This window comes from Halichoeres trimaculatus, unplaced genomic scaffold (assembly GCF_033239565.1).
Source record: "Halichoeres trimaculatus isolate MK-OKI-2021-1 unplaced genomic scaffold, fHalTri1.1 fHalTri1_scaffold_13, whole genome shotgun sequence".
In the NCBI taxonomy this organism is placed as follows: domain Eukaryota; kingdom Metazoa; phylum Chordata; class Actinopteri; order Labriformes; family Labridae; genus Halichoeres; species Halichoeres trimaculatus.
The window spans coordinates 16,329,784-16,354,232 of NW_027437191.1; the positions used below are offsets into that span (position 1 = coordinate 16,329,784).

The 24,449-nt window shown below is 40.9% G+C and overlaps 1 protein-coding gene across 16 annotated transcripts in view; it reads right to left on the bottom strand.

The window, feature by feature from the left end:
• The window catches only part of epb41l2 (erythrocyte membrane protein band 4.1 like 2), a 61,466-nt gene that overhangs the window by 9,629 nt on the left and 27,388 nt on the right, over nucleotides 1-24,449 (bottom strand). For 12 of the 16 annotated variants that reach the window (XM_074685064.1, XM_074685066.1, XM_074685065.1 and 9 more), the window contains exons 5-17: nucleotides 20,684-20,788; nucleotides 20,480-20,522; nucleotides 16,079-16,154; nucleotides 13,745-13,841; nucleotides 12,369-12,493; nucleotides 12,150-12,237; nucleotides 9,315-9,467; nucleotides 9,028-9,125; nucleotides 8,397-8,569; nucleotides 7,587-7,672; nucleotides 3,868-3,921; nucleotides 3,719-3,754; nucleotides 452-619 (exon numbers count right to left, since the gene is read on the bottom strand). In XM_074685064.1, coding sequence (XP_074541165.1) covers nucleotides 452-619; nucleotides 3,719-3,754; nucleotides 3,868-3,921; nucleotides 7,587-7,672; nucleotides 8,397-8,569; nucleotides 9,028-9,125; nucleotides 9,315-9,467; nucleotides 12,150-12,237; nucleotides 12,369-12,493; nucleotides 13,745-13,841; nucleotides 16,079-16,154; nucleotides 20,480-20,522; nucleotides 20,684-20,788 — 1,302 coding nt within the window. Of the gene's footprint in view, nucleotides 1-451; nucleotides 620-3,041; nucleotides 3,102-3,718; nucleotides 3,755-3,867; nucleotides 6,549-7,586; nucleotides 7,673-8,396; nucleotides 8,570-9,027; nucleotides 9,126-9,314; nucleotides 9,468-12,149; nucleotides 12,238-12,368; nucleotides 12,494-13,744; nucleotides 13,842-16,078; nucleotides 16,155-20,479; nucleotides 20,523-20,683; nucleotides 20,789-24,449 lie in introns of those variants that run through there. The other 4 variants (XM_074685067.1, XR_012599437.1, XM_074685069.1 and 1 more) reach the window with 4 other exon arrangements.

Below are 24,449 nucleotides of genomic sequence, written 5' to 3' on the forward strand. Positions count from 1 at the left end.
GATAAAAAAAAATTAAGACAGGAAGCATAAATGTTTCTGCACTACAAATTGATAATAAAACCAGCGAAATAATTCACTTTAGACAGGAATAGACCCTTCTGCTGCAAAGAAATGAAAAAGATCTTAAAAGTGGTGTCAGTCCAGCTGAAGGGAAGAAGAAGAGCAGAAAACCTTCCTGCCCTTTCACTGAAGGGTTAGCTGCTAAAAACAGGTCATGAAATCCTTGCCATGGCAGACCCATCAAGATAATATAAATAAGAATGAGAGAGTGAAGGAGAGGACTCTGACTTCTAGGTGCACACACATGAAAAAACAGATGAGCCACATTGGTTTTCTTTTTCTCAGGAGCAAAACCACGGGGAAACGGTTTTAAAGCACTGCAATCATCTAAAAGATGACAATCCACCTTTCTTTTTCAAGTTGCTCACACAGAAACATCCATCAGACGTACCACTTGTTGCTGCTGAATACGTATCGTTGTAGCAGGGGAGGAGGTGAGACGTTTCTCCCACTGGTTGGGCTGAGGAGGAGAGGGAGGTGGTGCTTCCATAAAGGAGCGTTTTAGCTGGCTAATGCTAGCTTGATGTTTCAGGACCTCGTCTTGGGTCTTATCATGGTCCTAATGGGGGAGTGGGATGGGGGAGGAGAGGAGGGGGAGGGAAAGGTAAAGTGGGAGAGTAAATGTCATGAGTATGGTATGATCAGGGATGATGGATGGATGGATAGATGGATGGAAGAAAGGAAGAAAAGAATTGGAATAAAGTTGTGGGATGTGGGGCAGGTTGAGAACATTGAGGGTGAGGTATAGGCAAGGAGAAAGGGTGACGGGGCAGAAAGACAAAGAAGAAGAGTGGAACATGAGATGGATTTGAAACAGGAGGATGTTTCAGTGAAGAGATGGAAGGATTGAAAGACAGGTTATGGGAGAAAATGGAAAAGGAAGTAGGGGGGAGGAGGGGAAAGAGGGGAAAGAGGGAGGAAGAAAGAGACAGGGATGGGGAAAAATTTGGATCAACAGGGCACAGGAACATTAGTCTGTCAATCAGGGGAAGACAAGATGGATGTCCTGTCTTACTGCAGAAGCTGTACTTCAATTAAGCAGCACAGTATGTTGTTTTGCTGCATGAATGAGTGTGTGTAAATGGGTGTCTATTAGCAGTCTGCAGGAAACAGGGCCTCTCCATCTTGTCCAGGAGTTTCTCCATAAATGGGGTCAGGAACAAGCAGTGCAGACTGCAGGACATGGAGCTGATAGTGTTGATCACGCTGAGTGTTTTCTCTGCTTCTGTATTTCAGCTCCACTAATCTTACTTCTCTTCACTCAGACATGGAAATGAACCACTATCAGTCCCATGTTGCATTCATAGATGTGTTTTTTTTTAGTATGTTATCATCAAATCACGCATCGTTCAAGGTTCACAGCAAACCACCAGAAAACAGAAAGAAAGCTTCTCTTCTGGGTTAGGGAGGCAGGGTTAGTCAGGTTAGACGCAACCGCCTGATTATAATCATAATCTTCAATCACAGATTCCACATACAATGTGGACCACAAAACAGCTTTCAACATGCACGGAGCATGCATAATAAAATCACATTCACACAACACTGACCCTACTCACAAAGCAGTCACTGTGAACACTTCACTTGGGAAAATTCCCAGAGGAGCAGGTTTGAACTGCACTGTTGTGTAGTAAAAATCCATTAAATGAGTAAGGATGGGAATTAATAAGATTTTGTCAATACTGATGCCCTTATCGATTCTGCTTATCAGTCTGAATCTTTATCGATTCCCTTATCAATTCCTGTTGTGAATTTTATTGGTACAAAAAGTAGCTTTACAGGTTTTCTGTGTCAACAACATTTAATTGAGTTTATACTGTAGGTGAATAAAATGTAATTGGTCCCTGTGTCTGGATATTTCTGGGCATAATTATACAGAAACAAGTAAAAATTGCACACAATGTGACGTTGATGAACTGGGTTGTAATACATTAATAATTCAAGTAGGCCATCTAGTGTCTCAAAGTGGTTATAGCAATGGTTGAAGTTGTTTGGAACCTTTCCGTCGTTATGAAGTCAGCCATGAGCCTTTCAATTTCCTGTTAGATTTTGACATTTGAAATTCTCAGTATTTTTTACAAAGAGTTATTGTGATATGTTTCTGTGATGAAAGTTGAAATTCTATTCTGAAGCTGAGGTTATACTGATGCATGCTACCTGCTAGCATATCAATGCAGTTTCCCATATACGTTAGCATCAAGCTTGTGCTATTTTGTTATTTTGGTAAATAAGGTGATTTATACCATTTCAAACGTAGTGTAAATGAATCTCCTGAGAGGGAGTAATGTACATTTCTTTATGAAGATAGTTCTTCAGTAAAACTTCAAGCTGAAAATCCTGAATCAGTTTTCTAGGGAAACGTTATCTAAGTGCTAAGCTAAGATAGCTGCAGCAGACTAGTCGACGCAAGGCCCAGTGGCTCCGGCACAATGTAAAGAATTGATAATGGAATCGTTAAGCACAAAGGCTAATGATATCAATGGATTGAAATATTTCTTATCAGGAAAGTAAGGACTTTTCAAGTTATTACTATGAGGATAATAATTAAACGAGGACAGAAAATCTTATGCTGATTAACATTGACTGACTTCTTACGCTGATTGGCCATCGTAAAACAAATGATTCGCTGACGATCAGATTTTTTTCTCTCTTGAATATACATTGAAAAATGGCCCAAATTGAATCTTCCCAAACTCAAATGTTCAAAATGGCTGCCATGAGATTAAGGACAACAGGCTTGGAAAACTTTGGATAAAAAAATGAAGCCAGTCAGACTGGAAATAAAAGCTGGAAATGACTTTCCACTTAATATCCAAACATCCACAAACAGTCAGCACACAGGCATGCACACAGAGCCTGAGAGTGCGAGAGGGCAGCAGTCCTGTACAGTTCAGAGGAAGTTGTAGTTCTGATGGCGTCAGAGTACACAGAAACATGTAGTTCTTTTGTTTTTCAGCCATCAGGCGAACACCAGTACCAACCTCCAACATTAAATTACTGTGCCTCACATAAATATTGTCCCCATGCACTCTCATTGGACTCTGTAAGGTAGACATACAGCACAAAACAAAATAAATAATGGAAATAAATCCTTGTGTTTAAAAAAAAACATTAGTTGATGAAAATAGTGGAAAATAAAAAGACAAAAACTGAGATAAAAAATGTACGAGAACACTTTAAAACCCTGTCATGTGACAGTAAATGTAATGATACTCCTATGTATGTTAACACACACAAATTTCAGAGTATTCAAAATATCACAACATGCATGCAGACACAATCCACAGAAACCAGTGCGTTGTCAGTGAATCCCAACCAAAGTGAAAACCCAGAAACCAAACTGAAACTTTGAAACAAGAAACCACAGCAGAGCAGCCAAAGTGAGGGTTGACGGTGCCCTGTTCAGGATCAGTTTTGGGAATACACTGTGTAAATATTTACCATACTTTTTACTTAGTAGAAAAGTTGTGTATTTTTAAGATGTTCTGTTTGAATAAACTCCAGATCGGGCAGCAGCAGCTTGAATTCCAAAACTGACCCTGTGTCATCGTGCTGGGGTGACTTTACCCAGAAAAAGGGAACAAAACCAACAGACCAACCAGAGCAACTGATAGACAGACCAAATGCACCAGTAAATAACCAGTAACAGTATGTGAACCTGAGAGGAGGCGAGCTCACTGGCTCCAGGTGACTGCTGATTGGATAATGTCAGGGAGAAAGTGAGGACAGGTTAGGATTAGTGAGTGTATGCTCCGCTTTACCATTCTCTACCCAAGATTTTAAAAAGCATACTGAGGCCCAACAGACCTGGGTGGGCGTGGCCTCTGCTTCACCAGGGCTAGAGTCCACCTCCGTAACCTTCTTTATTGTAGTCAGGGCGACAGCAGATGTGATAAAATGAGGGGATTGGGGGCATGAAGAAAGCAAAATGTGAAATGGATGATGGGAAAAGCATGTTTCATCCCAAGGTGTCAGGAAGAGGTACTGCTGGTCATGTGACCTTTGCACTCAAAGCCACAGGAGCAGGGACATGAAAGGAGCCTGACGCGGTCAATTAGAGAAGACAGCTGGTGCTACTAGCTGCTTTCATCTATGTTAAGAAAAATTCACAACCTTTGTCAAACTATACTTCAGTCAAGTGATAATCATAAGCTTTTTATGTAACATTCATTTCTACAAGCCTCATCAAATGCTCTACAACTGACATTAATGTGCTCAAAATGTGTCCCACACCACGTCAAATTTACCGTCTACAAAAAGTTACAAGCTACAACTACTACAGCTCCTGTTAAAGACTGAGATGTGCTGTTTGTAACCGTTTCCAGCTAGACAACGCCAAATGAGCCACAATAAAACTGACATGGAATTTGATTTAGCACAGAAAGAGAGAGACTTGAACATGAGGTCTTAGGGTGTGTGTAACACTGTTTACACTAAACATTCATCAGCAGTTATATACAAACCAAAGCGCTTTAAGTGCTGACAGAGGTGAGGGGGTTACTCCGTCCTTCATATCTGTCTGTACAGCTAAAACATCTAAGCCTTAACTACTCTATCACGGCCACCTTTTCTCTTTACTAATAAATGCAGCGATTGTGCGTCTGTTTATTGCATTTTAAACAATAAGTGCTTGTTTACCTCGCATATTACGCATGTAACTCTAAGTCTCTGTTTGATGATGTCACATTAGTCTGTTGAGTGCTTTAGGTTTTGGGGAATGCTTTTTTGAAAATGACAAACCATCCATTTTAAAGCTCCTGTGAGGATTTTTCAGATGGGTATGGAGTAAACCGGTATAACTATTAAAGCCTCTTTGTACACTGCCAAGCCAAGACCATCAGTATAAGTTTGATTACTTCAATAAAGTTATTTTTGATGCCAAAAATGCTGTTTAAGGGTGGCAGTCTGTTAAAGGCAGGCTACAAAAAAATCTGTTTTGTTTGTAAAAAGGTAGCCGAGTTATTCTGTCATAAATTCTACAATCTATACTCACAGAAAGTTTCTCACAGGGGCTTTAAACCTTTAAGTAAGACAATTCTGATCTGAGCTCTAAAATATTGTCTTTTACCTTCTTTAAGACTCCCAGAACAGATTTATAAATCTCTTTAAATACTTATTTACTCTATATCAGGTCCTTCTTAACATATTCTCGGTTAAACAGAATGAATCCTTTATCCTAACTATTGTTTGTTTTTACTTATCCTCATATTTTTTCTTTTACACAAATAATACAGTTAGGTTGGAAAGGTGAGAATGATTTAAAAATAAGGGAAATATTAGGCAAAGCCATGAGTGGTTGTGAATGAGGAGGATTTTTGGGGATGCTGGGATGTGTGTGTGTGTTTCGTTCTTTATGCAGCAGGATCACACATCTCCTGTGTCCAGGTCGCACTCGTATGGTGCCTGCTGCGTGGAGGTGTGTGTGTGGGTGTGAGAGTGGATGCCTGCACACTGAAACCAGAGTCCAACTGATCCTCGGAGTGACAGTTTGAAGTTTCAGAAACAAACATCGGCAAAACCGCCTTCCTCTGGCTGGAGACGACGTTCTCTAGGTAACAGAGGGTCAGACCGAGGGGTGTGGCTAAAATCAGCGCCAATATCAATGACTGACTTGCCGTGAGCATCACGAGGAGAAGGAACGTGACTAACAGGCAAGGCAGGAAGAGAGGAGAGGGGTTCAGGAGGTAGCGGTGTATGGATGGAGAGAAGGTGGACAGAGTTGGAAGAGAGCAGGAAGAGGGGAGGGAGAGGAGACGAGAGGGGAAAGAAGAAAGGGAGGAGGAGAGGATAACAGGACAGGTGAGAGAAGAAACAGAGGGCAAATGCAGTCCTGTTGGCCGCCACAGAAGCAAACGTTTGCCCTGAGCAGGCAGGGAATTTGTGACATATGCCACTAAACAAATCAAGTTTGACACCAGACTGTGAAGAGTTTGGCGGATTTTGGATGACGATGAGTTAGAAATGATAAATCTGGCAGCACTGGCTGTCATTATCCTGAGCTTTCCTGCTGGTTTTGACACGAGCTTGGACACAGCAGAAGCCAAATGGCCCATTTTCTTTGTCAAGCCTGAAAAAAGCTTTCGAGGACGATATTCCTTTCCATTCATCCAAAAAAGTGTCAGAAGACTAACAATGAGGGAAACATATTTAACAACACCCCTCAGACAGAACCAACTCCGCCATTTAGATAATCCAGCTGCAGCTCTGGTTTCAGCAACGCAGCCTCCTTCAACACCCAAAAACTCTGAACTGTGTGTTTCTGAGCTTTCGACTGATGGGTTTTCAGGATCGGCCTGATCAGAGAGCAGAGAGGAGGTGTGTGAGGGGAGGGTCCATGGGGTGTGTGAGGCGGCTGTGTCGTCGACGTGGTCGTCATCTTCTGAAATGTCAGACAGGCCGCGGTCGAGCTCAGAGATCGAGTCAAGGGATGGCGGGATGGAGGAAAGGGAGGATGAGGAGGAGAAGGAGAGAGGAAACATGAAGATTGACTGATGGGGTGGGACAAAAGGCATGCACGCACACACACACACAAACACACACACGCGGAGAAAGAAGAAGAGGAAAAGAAAGGAGACGTCGCACACACGTTCACATAGTGTGAGATTGAACAGTGAAGATAGTTTAACCAAAAAAAAAGTTATAATAAATAAAAAAGTCGCGATATGCATTGAAAATATCATTTCATTTATCAATATTATGAAATGATAACCGAAGTGACAGCGTGCAGAAGTGAAGTGATAAAGCAACAAAAAATGAAGCCAGTGAAGGAGAAAGAGAGGGAAAGAGACACAACATTAGTCAGTGAACATCACAACAAACAGGTTAAAGTGAACACAGCAGGGTGTGAGCTCAGTGCAGAGTACAGGAGTGTGCAGAAACAGTTTGAACTGAGGGTCACCGTTTAACAAAGGCTCAAACAGAGAGTCATTTTCACAGTGCTGGGGAGGGAACGTGAGGAGAGGCAAGAGGAGCAGGGAGCATGCGTTGCTACGCGAAGTTTGGGGGAAAGTTACTTGACGGTTTGACTTCATTTAGGAGTAGATTTCGATTTTTTAGATATTTAGATTTTTGGGTTATTCCAGAAAAGGGGACACGCAACTCTTCATGCAGTCCCCTGCTGTCGGCTTTGATTCTAGGCTTTCATTTCCTGTGCGCTGACAATTTTCCTCCTTTCATTATCTGTGCAGCTATAAGCTTCATCCTGTTACGTATTTCTTCATGATGTATAACATATTCATGAGGACCTTCCTCACAGAGATACTGTTTCACTGGTTCTTCCTCAGTTTTACCCATAGGCACATCGATGAAACATTAGCTTAAAAAGTGAATTTTTCCATCCGTCTTAAACAAAACCTCTTTCGAAAACACACAAACAGTTCCTGTGGGACAAAACAGACTCCCAAAATTCACATAATGACATTAAGGAGTCCATTGTTGTCCATCTTCTTTTCTCTTTCCTTCTTCTGCCAGATGCACAACAAAAGTATGATAATGTAAGAAAATAACACAGAGACACACACACATACCTTAGAGTCAGAGTGGAGCTCCAGGTGGGGATCACGTCCGTTCTCACCCATGTCCCTGCCAGCCTCGGTTATGCTGATCACTGGTGCTGCAGAGGGGTGAAACGCCAAGGAAAAAACTTGAATACGACACAAACACAACCTTAAACTTTTAAACAGTTTGCCTCTGATTACAAAAAGTCTGATTCTTCTACTGACAGCTAGTGTAAGTGCTTTAAAATTAGGATCACTGGCTTTTATTTTCAAAAAGGACATCCCTGACTTGCAGTGATTCTTAATATCCACCAGGGGGCAATGCGAGCTAGCAGGATAACCTGGTAAGGAAGCATGAGGTGGGATCAGCGCCAAATCTGAGGACTCCCAAAATAATCTGTTCAACATAAACAATATATAATGTTTTTTTTTTAATTTAAAATGTAATTCATAAAATAAAATAAAGATTAAAGTGGTATTTGTTAATAAGTTGAACCACTGAAAGCAATCTGCTCATTTTTCTGAATTTTCTGCCTCCTTTCATGAAACCCTAACGTAGCTTGAGGATCTGCTTTTGTTCTTGGCCATATGTGCATTATTCCACCACTCTGAGCCGCCCCCTTTATGAAATACACATTATTTTCTTTGTCTCTCACTGTGCAACAGGAAACATATGCTGCAGCTATTTCCTGTATCTGGTCACACACTCACAGAAACACGGGTATCCACAACCCCTGTTCGAACTGCCCACCACTCCTCCCATTCCCCCTTTTCCTACCCATCTATCCAATGTAGTTGTTTAGGGAGAATAAGAAGAAAGCTGGAATCTCTGGTTTTTACCTCCATCCAGACTGCGGCTAATGCGTTTGGATGAGGTGCGTTCAAAGCTGGGCGCAGGTCGGTCAATGAGGGAGCTGGCCACGCGGGTCTGGGCCTGAGTTCGCCCGCTGTAGCGGAACTTGGAGCCCAGAGTCAAAAAGCGGGCCTTGGTGGGAGGCTCTGGTGCATTTAACCTGGAGAGAAAGAGAAAGAGAAGGAGAGAATGGTGGGTGGGGTTAAAAAATATTGGGGGATTTACTTTGTAATAAACTGTAACAGTAAGTATTGTATGTTGAGGCACCTTCTCCCTCCACAGGATATTAAAGTTTATTCCTTTCTTCTAAAGCAAACACACTCAAACAGAAACCATGTACACTCCTAAAAGCACAGCAATGATAGGCACCTGCTTCATAAGTGCATGTGTTTGTGGGAGAGTGTGTATCGCCCCAGGTACCAGACTGGTTAAACAACCACAAAATATTCCCTCATGTTCTGGAAAGAGCCAGTCTATTGTTGAGGCTTTAAAACACGCATTTCTCTATCCAATGCTACCAGACAAGTTATTATCTTGATTACTGGGAGCGCCAAACTGGAAATCTCCAAAGTCCATGTGCATGCACGCTGCATTTTTTGATTTGTGGAGCATATTTACCTGAAGAAACTGTGGTTCTCTACACAGACTTTCCAGAGTCTTTTGGCAGATCGATGGTTCTGCAGCTTGAATCCCACCGTGCTCTCAAACTGCTCCGTCTGTCAGGAAGACAACCAAACACAGATTAAGACTAAATTTCCCCAACAGTAGAAACTATTAAGACAGGAAGGCACTACTTCTTTTAGCTTCATGGAATAATCTTTACATGATGCCCCCTTTAAGCATTGCCCAGACCACATCTGATACTCCACAGCCTGTTCCTGCATGTTTTCCGTTTGTTTACATACCTCTCCTGGTCTGATCTTGATGTAAAAGTTGTTCCTCTTGTAAGAAATCTTGAGGATTTTGGGCCAAGCAAAGCGATTTATCCGAAGTCTGTCTTTGTAAACCAGGAGCCCGTTGGCACACACACCTAGCATGATGTCCACACCCTCTGAATCCTGAAATGGTCGAATATTCAAACTATCAATACATTGTATTTTAAAGAAATAATAAATGTCTGATAAATCTGCTCATGCTTCCTTTTCCCTTTAATCAGATCATTCGGTACATCAATTGATTTCTAAAGTAGACTGTGAAAGGTCAACAGAAACTCAATTAACACAAGCACACACACACACTGTCACAATATGGTTAGCTGACGGGCTAACTCGCTAACAAAGCTTTTAAGTCCAAGGCCATCTGGTAAATGGGGAGGGGGGGTATTGACCACATCGGTCAATTAACAGGAAAAATCTGTCGGCCTAATGGGAGATGCAATATATTGATGCAGGACAGTTTTACTGGGCCACACAAACACATCACATGGTCTCTGCATGTTACGGGCCGCTCATTGATCCCTGTGCTCCCAGTATAGATACAATTAGCTCTTTGGCACAGACACACTGACTGAACAAGCCTCCATTAGCTTTCTGTGGTTTCTCTGAGGAGACAGCTCTGGAGCAAGGGAAGAGACAGTAGGGGGTCGACTGAATTTTGAGACGCCAAATAACCAAAACAGGAAATATAAATATTGAAATAGCAAAACATTACTTTGGTTGGCTGAATGCATTTATCCTTTTTTTTATTTTTCTAAACTAACAGATAAACATAGTTCTGTCCATACTGACTACACTTAGAAACAGATCAGATTATTAATAAAATACAATTTTTGTTAGGGATAGACCGATTTTTGGCCGGGCCGATATTTGGCATTTTGGGGCATATCGGCATCGGCCTTTTTTTAAATCCGACGGTCGATATGAAACCCATTCAAAACTGTGTTGTTTTGGCTCTGATGTTTCTCAGCACAGGATTTCTCCCTGTCTACATTATGGAAGCCCGAAATGGTCGTTTAAACTCAGTCATGTAAAACCAAACAGAAAGTTATTTCAACTGCACTACATGCCTGTAAAAGGCAGCACAAACTCAATTCTGTCCCGTAGTATTGCAGTTACATAGAATTTTTGGAGAACTTTATTTACTGTAGAAAACTTTACCTATTTATTTTTTCAAATTTTCATTTAACTTTATAAAACATGCTGCTAAGCCTGGGAGCTGTTTTAGCTTGAAGGCATTTGATTGCAGTTAAGTGTTGGAGTTTGTATTGTTCAAAATTTTTTACTGCAGTATTTTCACTTTGAAAGCAAATTGATATTGGCTTCAAATAATGGTTATCGGCCTCGTTGCCTACTAATAATCAGTATTGGTCCCAAAAATTCTATATTGGTCTATCTCTAATCTTTATTAATGTAAGCCTATGACGCAGACAGTGGGGAATATATAGGCTGCCACACTTTACTGAACTTTATCAATGTTCTGCTTTAAAAAGTTACTGGGTCAACTGGCAACATTGAGCCAAATGGATCTGTGGTTGTTGTGATGGGTGTTTAAAACTAAGCGTCCCATTTCACTTTAAGAATTTACTTATCACTGACTTGAATGTATAACTGAGTCACGAAGCAAAAACTGGAGTCTTAGAAAGTTTTTCTCTTAATTTTAGGGGGGGAAAAAAGTCATATTAGGCTAAATAGAAGCTACATTCACCTGACAAGTCAAGGTAAAATGTCTAATTTTAGGATATTACTCTGCTTGAGTCAAGAGTCAAAAAAGACACGTGGGGCATGGCTTTTTTGACTTGTTTTGCTTCTTGTACCAAGAAACTATTCTTCTTCCAGACACTTGACCAGCAATTTTTTCTCACTTGATTTGGATTCCTATATTCTATATGCATGACAGTGGCATTATTTAGTTATTTGCTGTTGTGTTTGCAGGATATTAGGAAAGTTACTCATTGAAACTAAGTTATTTTTTCCTTTACCCACAGCTGCACTTTCAGTTCCCTGTGCTGGATCTCTTACATCCTGTCATGAAACACAAGCACATCCAGACATGATTTGAGAATTTGGCTCTGAGTAGAACAGTCATGATGTAACAAATAAAAATACAGATATGGAAAATGTCCCTTTAATAGTATCATTTGGGACACAGTATTTGAATTGTTTCCTTATTGGGAATGAGAGTTAAGAATGTCTCAGGACAAATTATTGGCCCAGGACAGAAATAGATCTGCTCCTTGAATTCCCACAACTTTGGTATGCTGTAAAAAAAGATTTTCAACATTTTAAAAACCTCTCTGCAGCTCCTCTCTTCTCCTGTTTCTTTCTCTGTTGCAAACAAGTGGAGCATGCCCTTAAAGGGGACTCACCTCTTTCTCTTTCAACCCTGTTTGCTCTACCCTTGTCTCAGTCTGTCTGTCTTTGTCTGATACATATCCTTAATATTACATCCTCTCTTTCTATTTTCAGACTCTTCTTTTTCTCTTACCCCCTCTCTTGCATATTTCCCCCCATTTTCTGCCCGTCTTGCACGGAGACACACAAATGTGCTCAGACAAACATGGAAAGAGGCACGCACTCTGCTGATGACCTGCTATCCCAGTGAGAGAGCCTTGCTGTTCCCATGGCAATGGCCTCCCTGAGTGTTTGTACAGCTGACACACACTCACACACATACAGATAAACAGGCAGACACACAGGCACACTCTCCCCACATCAAAGAAACGGCACTAATCCCCAGATGCTGACAACAAAAGAGAATACAGAAGAGCAGAGCAGAGGGTTCATTTATTCCTTTGGTTTTACCTTAGCATGGTGCAGGTCCACCCCGTACATGGACAGCTTCTTGGCATTTTCTAGAAACTGGGTGTCGGCCTGTGCTGGAGTCATCCCCCTGAACATACAAAGAAGGCAGATTAAAATAAGCAAATCGATCAACAGCAGCTAGAATCAGCATTGTCCAGATGTACGCTTCATGAAAAACACAACAGATCAACAGTCATTTGAAAACATTTGATCTCTGACCTGTGAGACTTGTGCAGTTCAAGAATCTTCTCTTCCATCTCTTTGTTCTGATTGGGTGCAAAGGTTCGTTGACTGATGTAGTCCAGAGGCCGAGGCTGGTCGGGCTCATAGTCACCAAATTCAGCCTGTGAACCAGCAGAGTCGGACCATTCATACATAGATTTCTGGAATCTGCACACTTGCTACCTCATTGACACAATGCATCTACACACTGTCCATATCACAGACTGTATGGAGGATGGATGACATTACAGCTCCCAAAAAGTGACACCAAAACACGAGACTCTACTTTCTGACTGACTGTAGTAATCATTAAGGCCTATCTCCTCCATGTTAAAGAAGGAACATGGGGCACATTTTAACAATATAATGCATGTCAAAAGGAGGGGGCTCCGGTATGCACTGCAAAAAACTGAAATCGTATCAAATGTTTTTGTCTTTTTTGAAGTAAAAATTGTCTTATTATACTCGTTATGAGCCACGTTCAACTTATCATTCCAGAAAAATGTCTTTTTTCAAGTTATCAGAGTACAAAAATGAGGTTTGAATCACTTATAACCAGTAAAAAAATCTGCCAATGGAGCAAGAAAAAATTGCCTGAAAATTTCCTTGAGACTAGAACAATGTCTTAATACAAGTAACTTTTCTCTAGTTCCATTGGCAGATTTTTTTTTACTGGTTACAAGCAATTCAGACCTCATTTTTGTCCTTAAATAACTTTAAACAAGACATTTTTCTGGATTGGTCATGTGAATTTGGCTCATATTGAGTCTAAAAAGGAATTTTCTACTGAAAATAAGACAAAAACACTTGATAAGATTTCAGTTTTTGCAGTGTGGCTGAGTGGTTAAGCTAACTCTTATGCTAACTCCTGAGGTTAACTCTTGAGCTACTACCATGAGGCCTCTTTTCTGCATGTTTTCTCATCCTTTTTCTGTTTTTGTGGTTTGTTTTTATCATTACAAATATTTGTGGCTTCAACATCATAACTGACAGCTCTGTTGACAAGCATGGCTCCTCTCCTGCGGCGTCCTTAATCAGATAAGCAGAGCAGAGGTGGAATCGCATAAACATAATGAACACCAACGCAAGAGTCACTGAACCTACCAGGACCATGAAGTTCTGCTTTACATTGGACTAGGTGGAGTTTTTCTGTTGTTTAGGTGACAGTTTTGTGTTTTGCAAGCAAAGGGGGTGGGACATCAAAGTCGCAGCTCCTCTAGGTAACTAAGAGGCTGAAAACTCATTTTTAGCACTATATCGCAGCACCCACTGTGGGGTTAAGTGAATTCAGTTGAATGCTATGAGAAAAGTTGGAGTTGCGTCATCCATCTTTATCTTGAATTAGTTGTAAATATCAACACTGTGTACTCTACCTGCAGTGTGTAGGACCCAAGCAATGCATGAGTGACAAATGAGCAAGGCAGCCGACCTGTGGCCACATCTTCACGCAGTTGCAGACACAACAGGAACCTAAAGGGGAAGACAACAAAGAAACCGGCTGGGATTTAGTGGAAAATCTCAACATTAAAAAAATCTAATTCTAATCCTCTCTTTGAACTGGAAGCTGCTTCTTTGTCCGTGATAACAATAAAAACGATCCCAGCAGCCAAATTGGCTCTGCTCCTGGGAGGCCCAGGCCCAGCGTCAGCTGGTGCGGATTAAATATCTTGCTGGTAGTGTTTGTTGGACAATTTTCTTAGCACCGGTTCAACAGTAAGTGCAGATCTCATCATGAGGATGAGACATAAACCCTCTCAGTAGCATAGCATGTGCATTTGCAGTTGGTGGCTTGTCCGATAATTGGTCAGATTTGGACAGTAAAAGCTGCAGCACAACCTTCACGGGAGAATTCATCATGTGAATGGAGCTTCTGTGTGACTAATGAACTCCTACACCTCAGGGTGCTGGTTGGAGCATCATTCAGATCCTTAAAAATGTTATTCAAAGTTACCTTGGTGAGACAAACACTCTCTGAAACTGGGGCTTGGACTCCAGTCATCCAGTTACAAGGCTTTTCTTCATTGGGCAAATACAATATTGTGTTTTAGCTTGTTAAAATGAGAATGAAATCACTTCAACTAAGGCCTTTAAATCACACGTGCGATGGAAAGCCTCTATTAAAACTGAATGGAAATATGCTTATTACGGGATACATTCATGGTAGATTAGATGTTGGTACCTGTTAAGGTGCTTCAGTGAGCGAGTGTGTCCTCAGTTAGCCTTTTGCCAAACCCTTAAGAGCTACTCGCCCCATTAGACTTACATTCTGACTTCAAGGCTTTTTGCTTGGAGCATGCCCCTGTGTGTGTGCATGCATACGTTCAAATAAATTAGCAATGTGCACAATGCTGGCTTGTGACAGTGTGTGCTTAGATTTTAGGTGCAATGCAGACCCTCAAATGGCAAATAATGTGAAAGAGGTGAAATTATGGTTTTAAAGATTCAAACAGTAAATTTTTGTATAAAGTTTTGTCAAGTAGTTACTTACCCTTGCATTTAAACTAACAATCTCAGAAAATGATCAACAATTTTTGTCTTTTTGCAAAAATCTTTTAACCCTCTTGTAATTTGAGACTTATCGTTTTGAGTTTGGACCATATCATTTCACAAAAAAGTTGGCAATCTCAAAACACACCGGCTTGTGACTGTAACTTGTAGCTTATCGGTCATTCCTGTGTAGCCAGCAGCTAGTAATAAAAGTCTAAACCAGCCTAGGTTTTCTTTTCCCGGTGCTGCATTGTTTACAATTCAGTTAGCAGCTTGAGAGGTAACCATGTGATCCCATCAGAGGCTTAATTAAAATCTATTCTCTATCTCCCTGCTTTTATACAGCGGCGTGTACCGGACAAAAGCAACCGTTTTTCTAATTATTTACTTGTAATTGAGTTCACATGTATGCAAATTTTCAAACACAATCGTATGTTGTAGAAATCCCTGAATCTGTAGATAGGCTTGGATCTTTACAGGACTTGCTGAAATGATGACGTCATTGCATAAGGATCTAACTGGTTCATAACATGTTGAACCTGAAACAACATCTGCTCATTGCTGTGCTCCAAAAGGCCTCCAGAAAGTGTGCCAAGCATTCACAGCAAAAACCTGGAAACTTACCAAATGTTTTTGCCTTATTTTAAGTAAAAATTGTCTTACTACACTTGATATGAGCCACATTAAACTTATCAGCTCAGAAAATGTCTTGTTTCAAATTATTTAAAGGCAAAAATGAGGACTGAATTGCTTGTAACAAGTAAAAAAAAATCTGCCAATGGAACAAAAAAATTCCACGAGACAATTTGCTTGTCTTAACACAAGTAACTTTTCTCTTGTTCCATTAGCGGATATTTTTTACTTGTTACTAGCAATTCAGACCTCATTTCTGTCTTTAAATAACTTTAAAAAAAGACACTTTTCTGGACTGGTAAGGTTAATGTGGCTCATATTAAGTCTATGAAGACATTTTCAACTGAATAAGACAAAAACCCTTGACAAGATTTCATTTTTTGCAGTGTACAGGTTTGTGGAGAAGGGAGCCTTAAACAGACAGCAGCTGAAACGAAGTGTGTCAGACAGGACAACAGTGTGATAAAAGTCAAGATTTGTTTGAGATTTAAATCATGTATAGCTACTACATTAGGCAGTACTAAGTTTGAAAAAAGTCAATGCCTCTTTTTAAATAAACTTCTTAACAATCTTGTTTGTGTTTTTACCTGGTGATGTCTTCAGTGAGCAGTGAAGGATCAGGAGGGTAGAACTTGACATTAAACGCAAACTGCCAATTGTTACCTGGAGGAAGAGAGTAAGGTAAACATTTTATTTTTATCAAACATCTGGAAATATGTACAGTATATCTGAAACAAGAATCTCTCCTTTATAAATCCTGTTAATAATGGAGGACGCCCCTTGCAAATGTATGCCATTCTGTTCATCCGTGCGCATGTCTCACCCATCTGTCTACTGCAGAACAGCTTTTAAACAGCTAAGCCTGTTGCATTACACACACACACACACACACACACACACACACACACACACACACACACACACACACACACACACACACACACACACACACACACACACACACACAATAAAATAGGGAGCATCAGATCTGTTATTGCATAACATTTTTTTTAGCTCCTCCAAATACCGAGTTATTAGTTTGGTGATAATCATCACCAACAGACAAAAAATGCACCAGATTATCTTCATTACTCTGACACAATATGGTTTCTTTTTAACTCACGCTTCATTTATATAGTTTTCATTAAGCTCCAAGTTCCTGTTCTCTTTTATTCAGGACAAAACCACATTCACCTTCTCTGCATCCATGAACACACATGCACACACAGACACACACAGCCTCGATATATGATGGGGATCACATCGCCTGGAAAATTCCATCCGGGAAGAGCTGACATCACATAGAGACCATTTCCTCCTCCAAGGTCAGACACACATCCATGTGCGCACACACACTCACACAAAGACACACGTGCAGACACAGAGCTTCACAGCTGCATCCCAGAGGAGCAGGACGAATGGTGGACACTATAAATCACACATGAAACGAGGACGCTGTCACTGCAACCAGGAGGTGAAAAGATGCAACACATGAGGTTTCATAACATACAGAAACTGAAACTGTTGAGTGCTTATAATCCTATTTCCTCGTGTGTTGCTGAGTCTGAGGGTTAGATTGAGTTTGTATGTTTCATCGGCTACACTAAGTGCTTTGGGAGTCTCTCGTGAACATTTCAACGACCACATGCCGCCTAGAAATCAGCTTCATGATGCACATACTGAGAGATATTCACACTCTCCCTCACCTCAGGTCTGCTGCACTCTTCCTGGTTTATTGACCTTCTCTTTTCACCTTCATGCAGCTTTCTCATTTACTCTGATTTTTCACATCACCAATCCTTTTGAATAAAAGCTTCTTCATAATCTCTAAAAACACGTCTCAGTAATGCATGGCCAGGAGGAATGAAAGACTTTGATCTCAAATCATAAAACACACCAACACTTAAGCACCTGTAATTTTAACACAGGCAGCAGCTGTTTGCTCTCAGCATGGCTGCACATGTCCTGTAACAGTTCACTCATGTTATCAGCCCAGTGGGACACACAGCACTAAAAAGGTTTGTGTGATTATGGGGGGAACATGTGTGCTGCTGTTAAACATTAACTGACGCCACACGCTCTGCAGAGCTCTACTGACTGGACTAAAAACCAGACCCCTCGGCCTCAGTGCTTGGATCTCTCTGACAATCAGTCTGGCTGCAGGAAGGACGGCCTCAAAGATGATGAGTTAGAAATGTACAGTAGTTAAAAAGGCACAGACTGGTTAGCAGAAGTGCAGTACAGTGATAAACAGACACATGTCATAAGACCTCCAATAAAAGCATGTCCCAATTACAGGCAGGGTCTGTTTGAGTAGTCGGGTGTGGTGTAGGTTTTGACAAATTAGAGGCTTGTTTACATTAACTGTTGTACTGGCAGCCTGTGCATCAAAGCACCTGATTTTTTATTGTGTTAAGGTAACGCCACATTTTCTGATTAACTAAGCACAAAGCTCATAGCAATACTTCAACATTCATCCAGAAGCAACAATGAAAAGCTGACTGCTGGAGTTACAGAAGGAGCACGGTAAACAATCACCTGGAGCTTATGCACAAGTGAATCCACAGCGTGTGAGCAAAGCACCAATCAGAGTTTAAGTCTTGTTCGAGACGATCAGGGTGAGAGAGCCGAGGAAAGTTATGAACTGGTGACTTTACTTTATACTGACTTTAAAGAAGGTAACACACTGGAACAGGCTGAAATAAAAATAGGTCCATTTTAAAAATTTAATCCCAAACATTTTAAAGCCTGTCTTTGATTGACCCCTATCCCAAATAAAGGTAAGATGGGCCTACCATTTAAAAAAAAATTACGCCAGGACTCCTGGTTCAGGCTATACAGTAACTTCTATCAGTTAGTCCAAAAAGTAGACATCTGTTACAGATTCAATGCAATGAGAGTCATAAGACTCCTCACAATTTTTACAACCACTGATTTTTAAAAAAAAATTCAGCTCATTTTTACTTTTAACCCAATTTTATTTCACTTATTTGTAAAATTTCAGGGTTTTTTTTCTATTCCATTGTACTGTATTTTTGCTGACTCCATTGTTCTGTGCTCTCTAAATAATGGAATAAAAAGCCCTCCCCTCAAAAAATAACTTAAAAACAGAGACTTGATTGGTGCAGTTCTATCATTTTTTAACATCTAATAGAGTTAAGCTTTTTTTACGAGAATTTCCTCCATTTTTGTATCAAACCTGAAATCCACAAAGCCCCGCTAAGTTCAGATACACACTCACCTCTCTGACAGTAGGGATGGGCAGCTTTCACATCTGGTACTTGGCAATCAGTATAGGCACTAAACGGTACCAATTTTTGGTATTTTTGTGTGTGTTTATGTGGCAATGTATATTAATTTGTTCACTAATAAAATTTAATTTCAAAGTTTTTCAATTTAACATATTTATTCTTTGATATAGAACCTTGCAGCGCTTAATTCATGTCCAGCATGGAAAATACTCTTCCACTCTCTCACAGTCACAAGGATGCGTTTAGGTACCTAAACATGGTACCTTTTGATTTTACGTGAATCGGTACAGATGGAATTTGGCTCGTACTTATAAAAGTACCTAATTAGGTACCTATCCCTAAATCACAATAGGCCATTTGGTGAAAAGTATTCCAAACTCCTCCCATACTTCCCATCTTTCTCTAGAGAACAAATGCTTTCTACTCTTTCTTTACTTGTATTAAAAGAGTCCTTCACAAGCATGTGGTGGTTGAACCATCTCTATTTCAGATCTTTATATTTCATGTTGGCCCAGTAAGGATTATAAAGAGCACCACCGGCAGCTTTGATCTTCCAAAACTATTTCTACAACTCAAAAACACAACAAAAAAACCCTCTATGTTCACAGCCTGGTATGCAGTGACGCAGATTTCTGACAGCCAAGCGTAGACCGATGGTGGTTTGGAGCATTCTGGTGTCAAACCTGTCATTTGTGCTGTAATCTGTCTGCACAAACACACACAGGCAGATTTATCCTACACATATGACAGACTCTCCACCACAGAAAACATACACAGACACAAAAAAGGTACACTAATGCAGAAATGCAGCTGGTTGCATACCACTCATCCATGAACCACAGGCGCAACCAGCGACAGAGCCACAAGAACCCAGGCATGCATGTCCACCGCACACTTTTATACACAGAGCCTAACACAGTCTGCACACACCCAGAAAGGCATCACTATCCCACATATACTAATTCTAAAATAACCTTTATGAGGCAAAATGATACGTCTTCACGCAGCTTTCCTCTTTAAAGTGCAATGTGAGGCTTTAGTTATGTGTCAGCCTGTTCTTTACTGACTGTGTAAAAAGAAGGAGTAAAAAGTGAAGCTTCTCATCACGAAAACACATCTGAATTGAAGAGCAAATTCAAATCCCCTACAGAAAAAAACTGAGGAGTTACTCAAAAAAGCAAATAAATATCTAATCACAACAATTATAACTGCTGCATTGGATAAAAATCTGAATGAGAAGCAACCTGGAGAAAAAAAACTACACCCTGTTTGCAAATGTGAAACACACTTCATTCTACTAACTGTTTGTGCTTCACAAATTAAACACAACGCCTGGTTGCTTCACACACTCTGTAGCTGTCTTTCAACAACAGATGACAAGCTGTGCATGGCGCTGCATCTCTTTAATAACAACAGTTGATGAAGACATTCATAATTAATGCAGCAGTGTGATCACACTGTGGTAACCCCTCGCATGCTGCCAACTCTGGCAAGACGTCTGTCGTTTGGTCTCAAATGCCTCTGCGGCTTTGTTGGACTTCATGTGATGATGTTGTCTTCCTTTCAATGTGGTGACACTTGAACTCTTTCATTATTTCACAATTCATTTTTTATTCATTGCACTTTGTCACAAAAGCTGCAGCCCGTGTATTGCGTGATGGGTTTTTTTGGCAGGCTAAGGCGGGTGGGGGCAGCCAGACTTAAAAACTTGTGGCATGATTAAGAGAAACTACTTACTGCGTATCTGTCTCTTGATTTCCTTGGTGGGATCCAACCAGCACTGCGAAGAGAAAGCAGAGAGCAGGAAGAGATTTAACCTCAGTCATCAAACACAGTCATAAGATGCTATACAGGCGTCTCTGTCTGGAGTTTCTATGCAAGCGTACATTATTGACTTAGGTCTACAGTACATCCTGTTTATGTGTCTGTGTGGACACATACCTTCTGTTCATGGTTGTCCATGTATGTCAGACCGAAGTAATCTTTTTCCAGGAGGTTGAGATGCTCACACACTTTAAAGAACAAGAACTGACCCTTTGCACGTTTCTGAAATGAAAGAGAAGCATATATAGCAACAGTATTAAAAGCTTCTTCAATGTTTTTTAGTGGTTTCATTCCAAAGCTTGTGAGACAGTATTCCCGCTCAATCCCATCCCTGTAACACTTTTTTTTTCCCATTTCATCCATCTGCGCCACTACTCTCTTGTTCTTTTTCTAACTCTCTCCATCTGTCTATGGGCAGCTCATTCCTCCAACGGGTGCAATGAGAGCCTCAGCCATAAAAGCCTCCACTCACAACTATGACAGTGACATTTAGCACATATCCATGCAAGCGTGCAAAGCTGTGCGTGCACACAAACACAACAGTGGCCTTTAGTCGGACTGAAAGGCCAGACAGAGAGGGAGGAAATGTGCAAATTGTGTCAAAGAGCGAAATAATCAAATACTGTTCATTTCTCTTCAGTTAGTCAGAGCAACCCTCAGTCTCAAAAGTAATGTTGCACAGCGCAGACAGAATCGCAGACACAGCATGGAGCGTGGTGAAAGTTGGTGGAACGAGGATGAAAGAGTGCATTTTTCTTCTCATCCTGGGACGGCTGAAAGCATCCACGGTATTTTCCTTTTCTTGGTAGGAAGACATGCTCCAAACTGCACGCAATCACAGTGTAGATGCATTGTGAGTGCCGCAAAGAATGTGACCTTTCAGGATTTTTTGAGTCAGTGCCAATGTGCCTCGAAGCAAGGCACTACCTAAAAAGCATTGTTTGATTGCTGCAGGGTCCCTACTTTCATCTGCGAATCAATGGAAGACTTTCTCGTGCAGAAGAAAAAGTGTCTCATTTCTCAGCTTGGACTACATCATCAAGTTGTTGTGTCGTTCTGTGGTGACGACAGTTTGAGTTATGGAGTGAACGACTTACTGAACATTTTACTGATGTATTATCGTCAGAAAAAAGCCTTGGGCTTTGTAGCTGTAATGCCGTTTACAAACTCCACATACGGTCTTAGAGTGACAGCTTGACTCAAATGTTTACTGTGTATACTGACGAGGGTTTGGGAAACAGCATTTTCCACAAGACTATACAGATCTACAGTTTCATCTAGCAGACACTTTTTTCCAGAGCAACGTACAACACAAGCAAGAATTTTGACAGAACTGAAAACCCTTAAAAGTGCTGCAAGTTATTTGGCAGTAGAACAATGTGTCCATGACTAACAACAATTAATTGCCGCAAAAAAATAAAGTTCAACCTTCAGCAACATTCATAGCTAGTGCTAAATATCTGACTCATTCTACCCCTGAGGACAAAGAGGAGAGGGGTCAGATAAAGTGCCCAAGTGTTCCCTCAATAGATGAGTTTTCAGACATCTCATAAAAGTAGAAAGGGACTCTGTGGATCATATAGAGTGAGGTATTTCATTCCACCATTTGGGCACAACAGAGGAGAAGAGTCTGGCTAGAGATTTGGAGCCACGTTGGGCTGGGAGCACCAGACGTCTTTCACAAGCAGAGTGCAGGAGGCGAAAAGGAGTGTAGATCTGGATGAGAGACCCGAGGTAGACAGGAGCCATTCTTGTCAATGTTGACGTGGTGACGTGCTGTTTTGGGCTGGTTTAAAACCAGATGTGCTGCTGCATTCTGAATCATCTGCAGAGGTTTAAATGTACACACAGGGAGGCCTGCTCGGAGGGAGTTGATGTAGTCGATGTAGGAAATCACAAGGGCCTGTACCAAAAGCCGCGTGGCCTGTTGTGTCAGGTAGGGTCTGATCCTCTTGATGTTACAGAGGGCAAATTGACACAACCAAACAAATGAGGCCAAGTGAACCTTAAAGGTCAGCTGGTCATTATTCATGACAAACAGATTTCTGGCAGAGTTTATGAGCACAAGTTGATTGGAGACTGCACTCATCAGCAGCTTTATTAAGTACACCTGTTTAACCGCTCGTTAACACAAATATCTAATCAGCCAATCACATGGTAGCAACTCAAGGTTCACATCATAAATGTGCAGCCAACACATCTATAGTTACTGCTTGGTGATATTAAATCAAAAAGAACCAAAATCTCTGAGAAATGTTTCCAACGCCTTGTTGAGTTTGTTGAACAGAAAGAATTAATGCAGCTCTTAAGGTTAAGTTGGTAGCGTGTGTCCTTACATAAGAAGCTGTTGCAGCCTCAGTTATTTTGGGGCACATGATGAGCTCGATGGTAACTTAAGAATAAATGCATCCTCTCTTGAGGTTTGTCACACATGTTTTTTGCAAATTCTATACATCTCAGAGACACCCTGTTAAATGCTTTCTATGTGTTAGTTCCACAATATTTTACTTTGATGTTGCACATCTTTCATTTGGCTTGATTTAGTTGAGCTTTTTTCAGTCTTTAAGGTTTGTCAGCGCCTTTAGTGTGGCTGCTCTGCTTCCTGTCTTGTTTGTTTTGAAGACCCAGACTGTGGGCAGATTTCAATGCATATTGATCTCACAAGAGAAACCACAGACAGGATAGGGAATATATTATATAAAGAGACTATTCCCTGGATTTAATGAGTCCAAATCAAGGGGCAACACTCTGTTTAGAAAAATGAAGCCTACGTGGAAGTGCTAAAAGTTGCTCAGGATCATCAAGGATCCACTTGGGGCTGGCAGCAGAAAGACCAGAAGTCATGTTCACATTCAGCCAGAAGAATGGACTTTTACAGCATCAAAAAGCATATCTACAGCCAGGTTAAAAAAAACGGCGTGGGTCTGAAACGCTGATTCCACTATCGGCACACACTGTATGGTCTGTGAATTTTTTCTAACTTGGTGGTTTAGATAAAATAAGGATTGTTTGATTGTCCAATCGGAGACACAACTCAGCTCAACCAACTGACAGGTGCCCTTTAGCTGTTAAAAAGGAAGCTCAAACCCTGAGTCAAAAGCCATGTGGCTGTGTCTGTGGATTGGCTTCATTTCATGGTGTCAGGAACAGACGGGCGATGTCACGGAGGCTACGTCCATGTTTTTAACAGTCTATGGTCTGAATCTTAAAATGAAATTAAAAATAAAATAACTTTCAACCAGAAGAATATTTTAACTAGGCTCTTTTCAAAGGGATATGTGCATTTGCTCTTGGACCTGACCTGAGGGATCTTTTTTTAATATACATAAAATAAATCTGTGTTTGGATAACACAAAGCACAGGGCTAGGCTCTGCTAGCTTGGCAGGGAAGATGTGTTAATTTCTATATGAATACAATGCATTCAACTTCTCCAACCATAGATTTCAGGTGACCAGACTGTAGTATATATGAACTCATTAAACTCAAGCCACAAGAGTAAAAAGAGACACTGTGTTTGTTTGTTTTTCTATGTCAATATAAGCCAATAAATGTTCTCCTCTCTGAGTAAACCGCAAAGCAACAGGACTAATATCTACAAACACTACTTGACTTACATCTGACTGAGAGCTAATGAACGGCTATGAAATGCCACTTAAAGCGTGTGACACACAAATCCCACTGAAACCTACACTAATGAAATTCTGAGAAACAGCATTAAGACCATGTGACACTAAGACTCTGCTTTAAGAGTCGGAGTCAGACAACGCCTGGGCGAGCTCTCGCTCCAAACTACAGCTAATAAAACATGCATTAATGTATTACCGCTGAATAAATCTGATGCTGGTTCAGGAATAGGGTGGGAGGATGATGGAAAGATAGAAG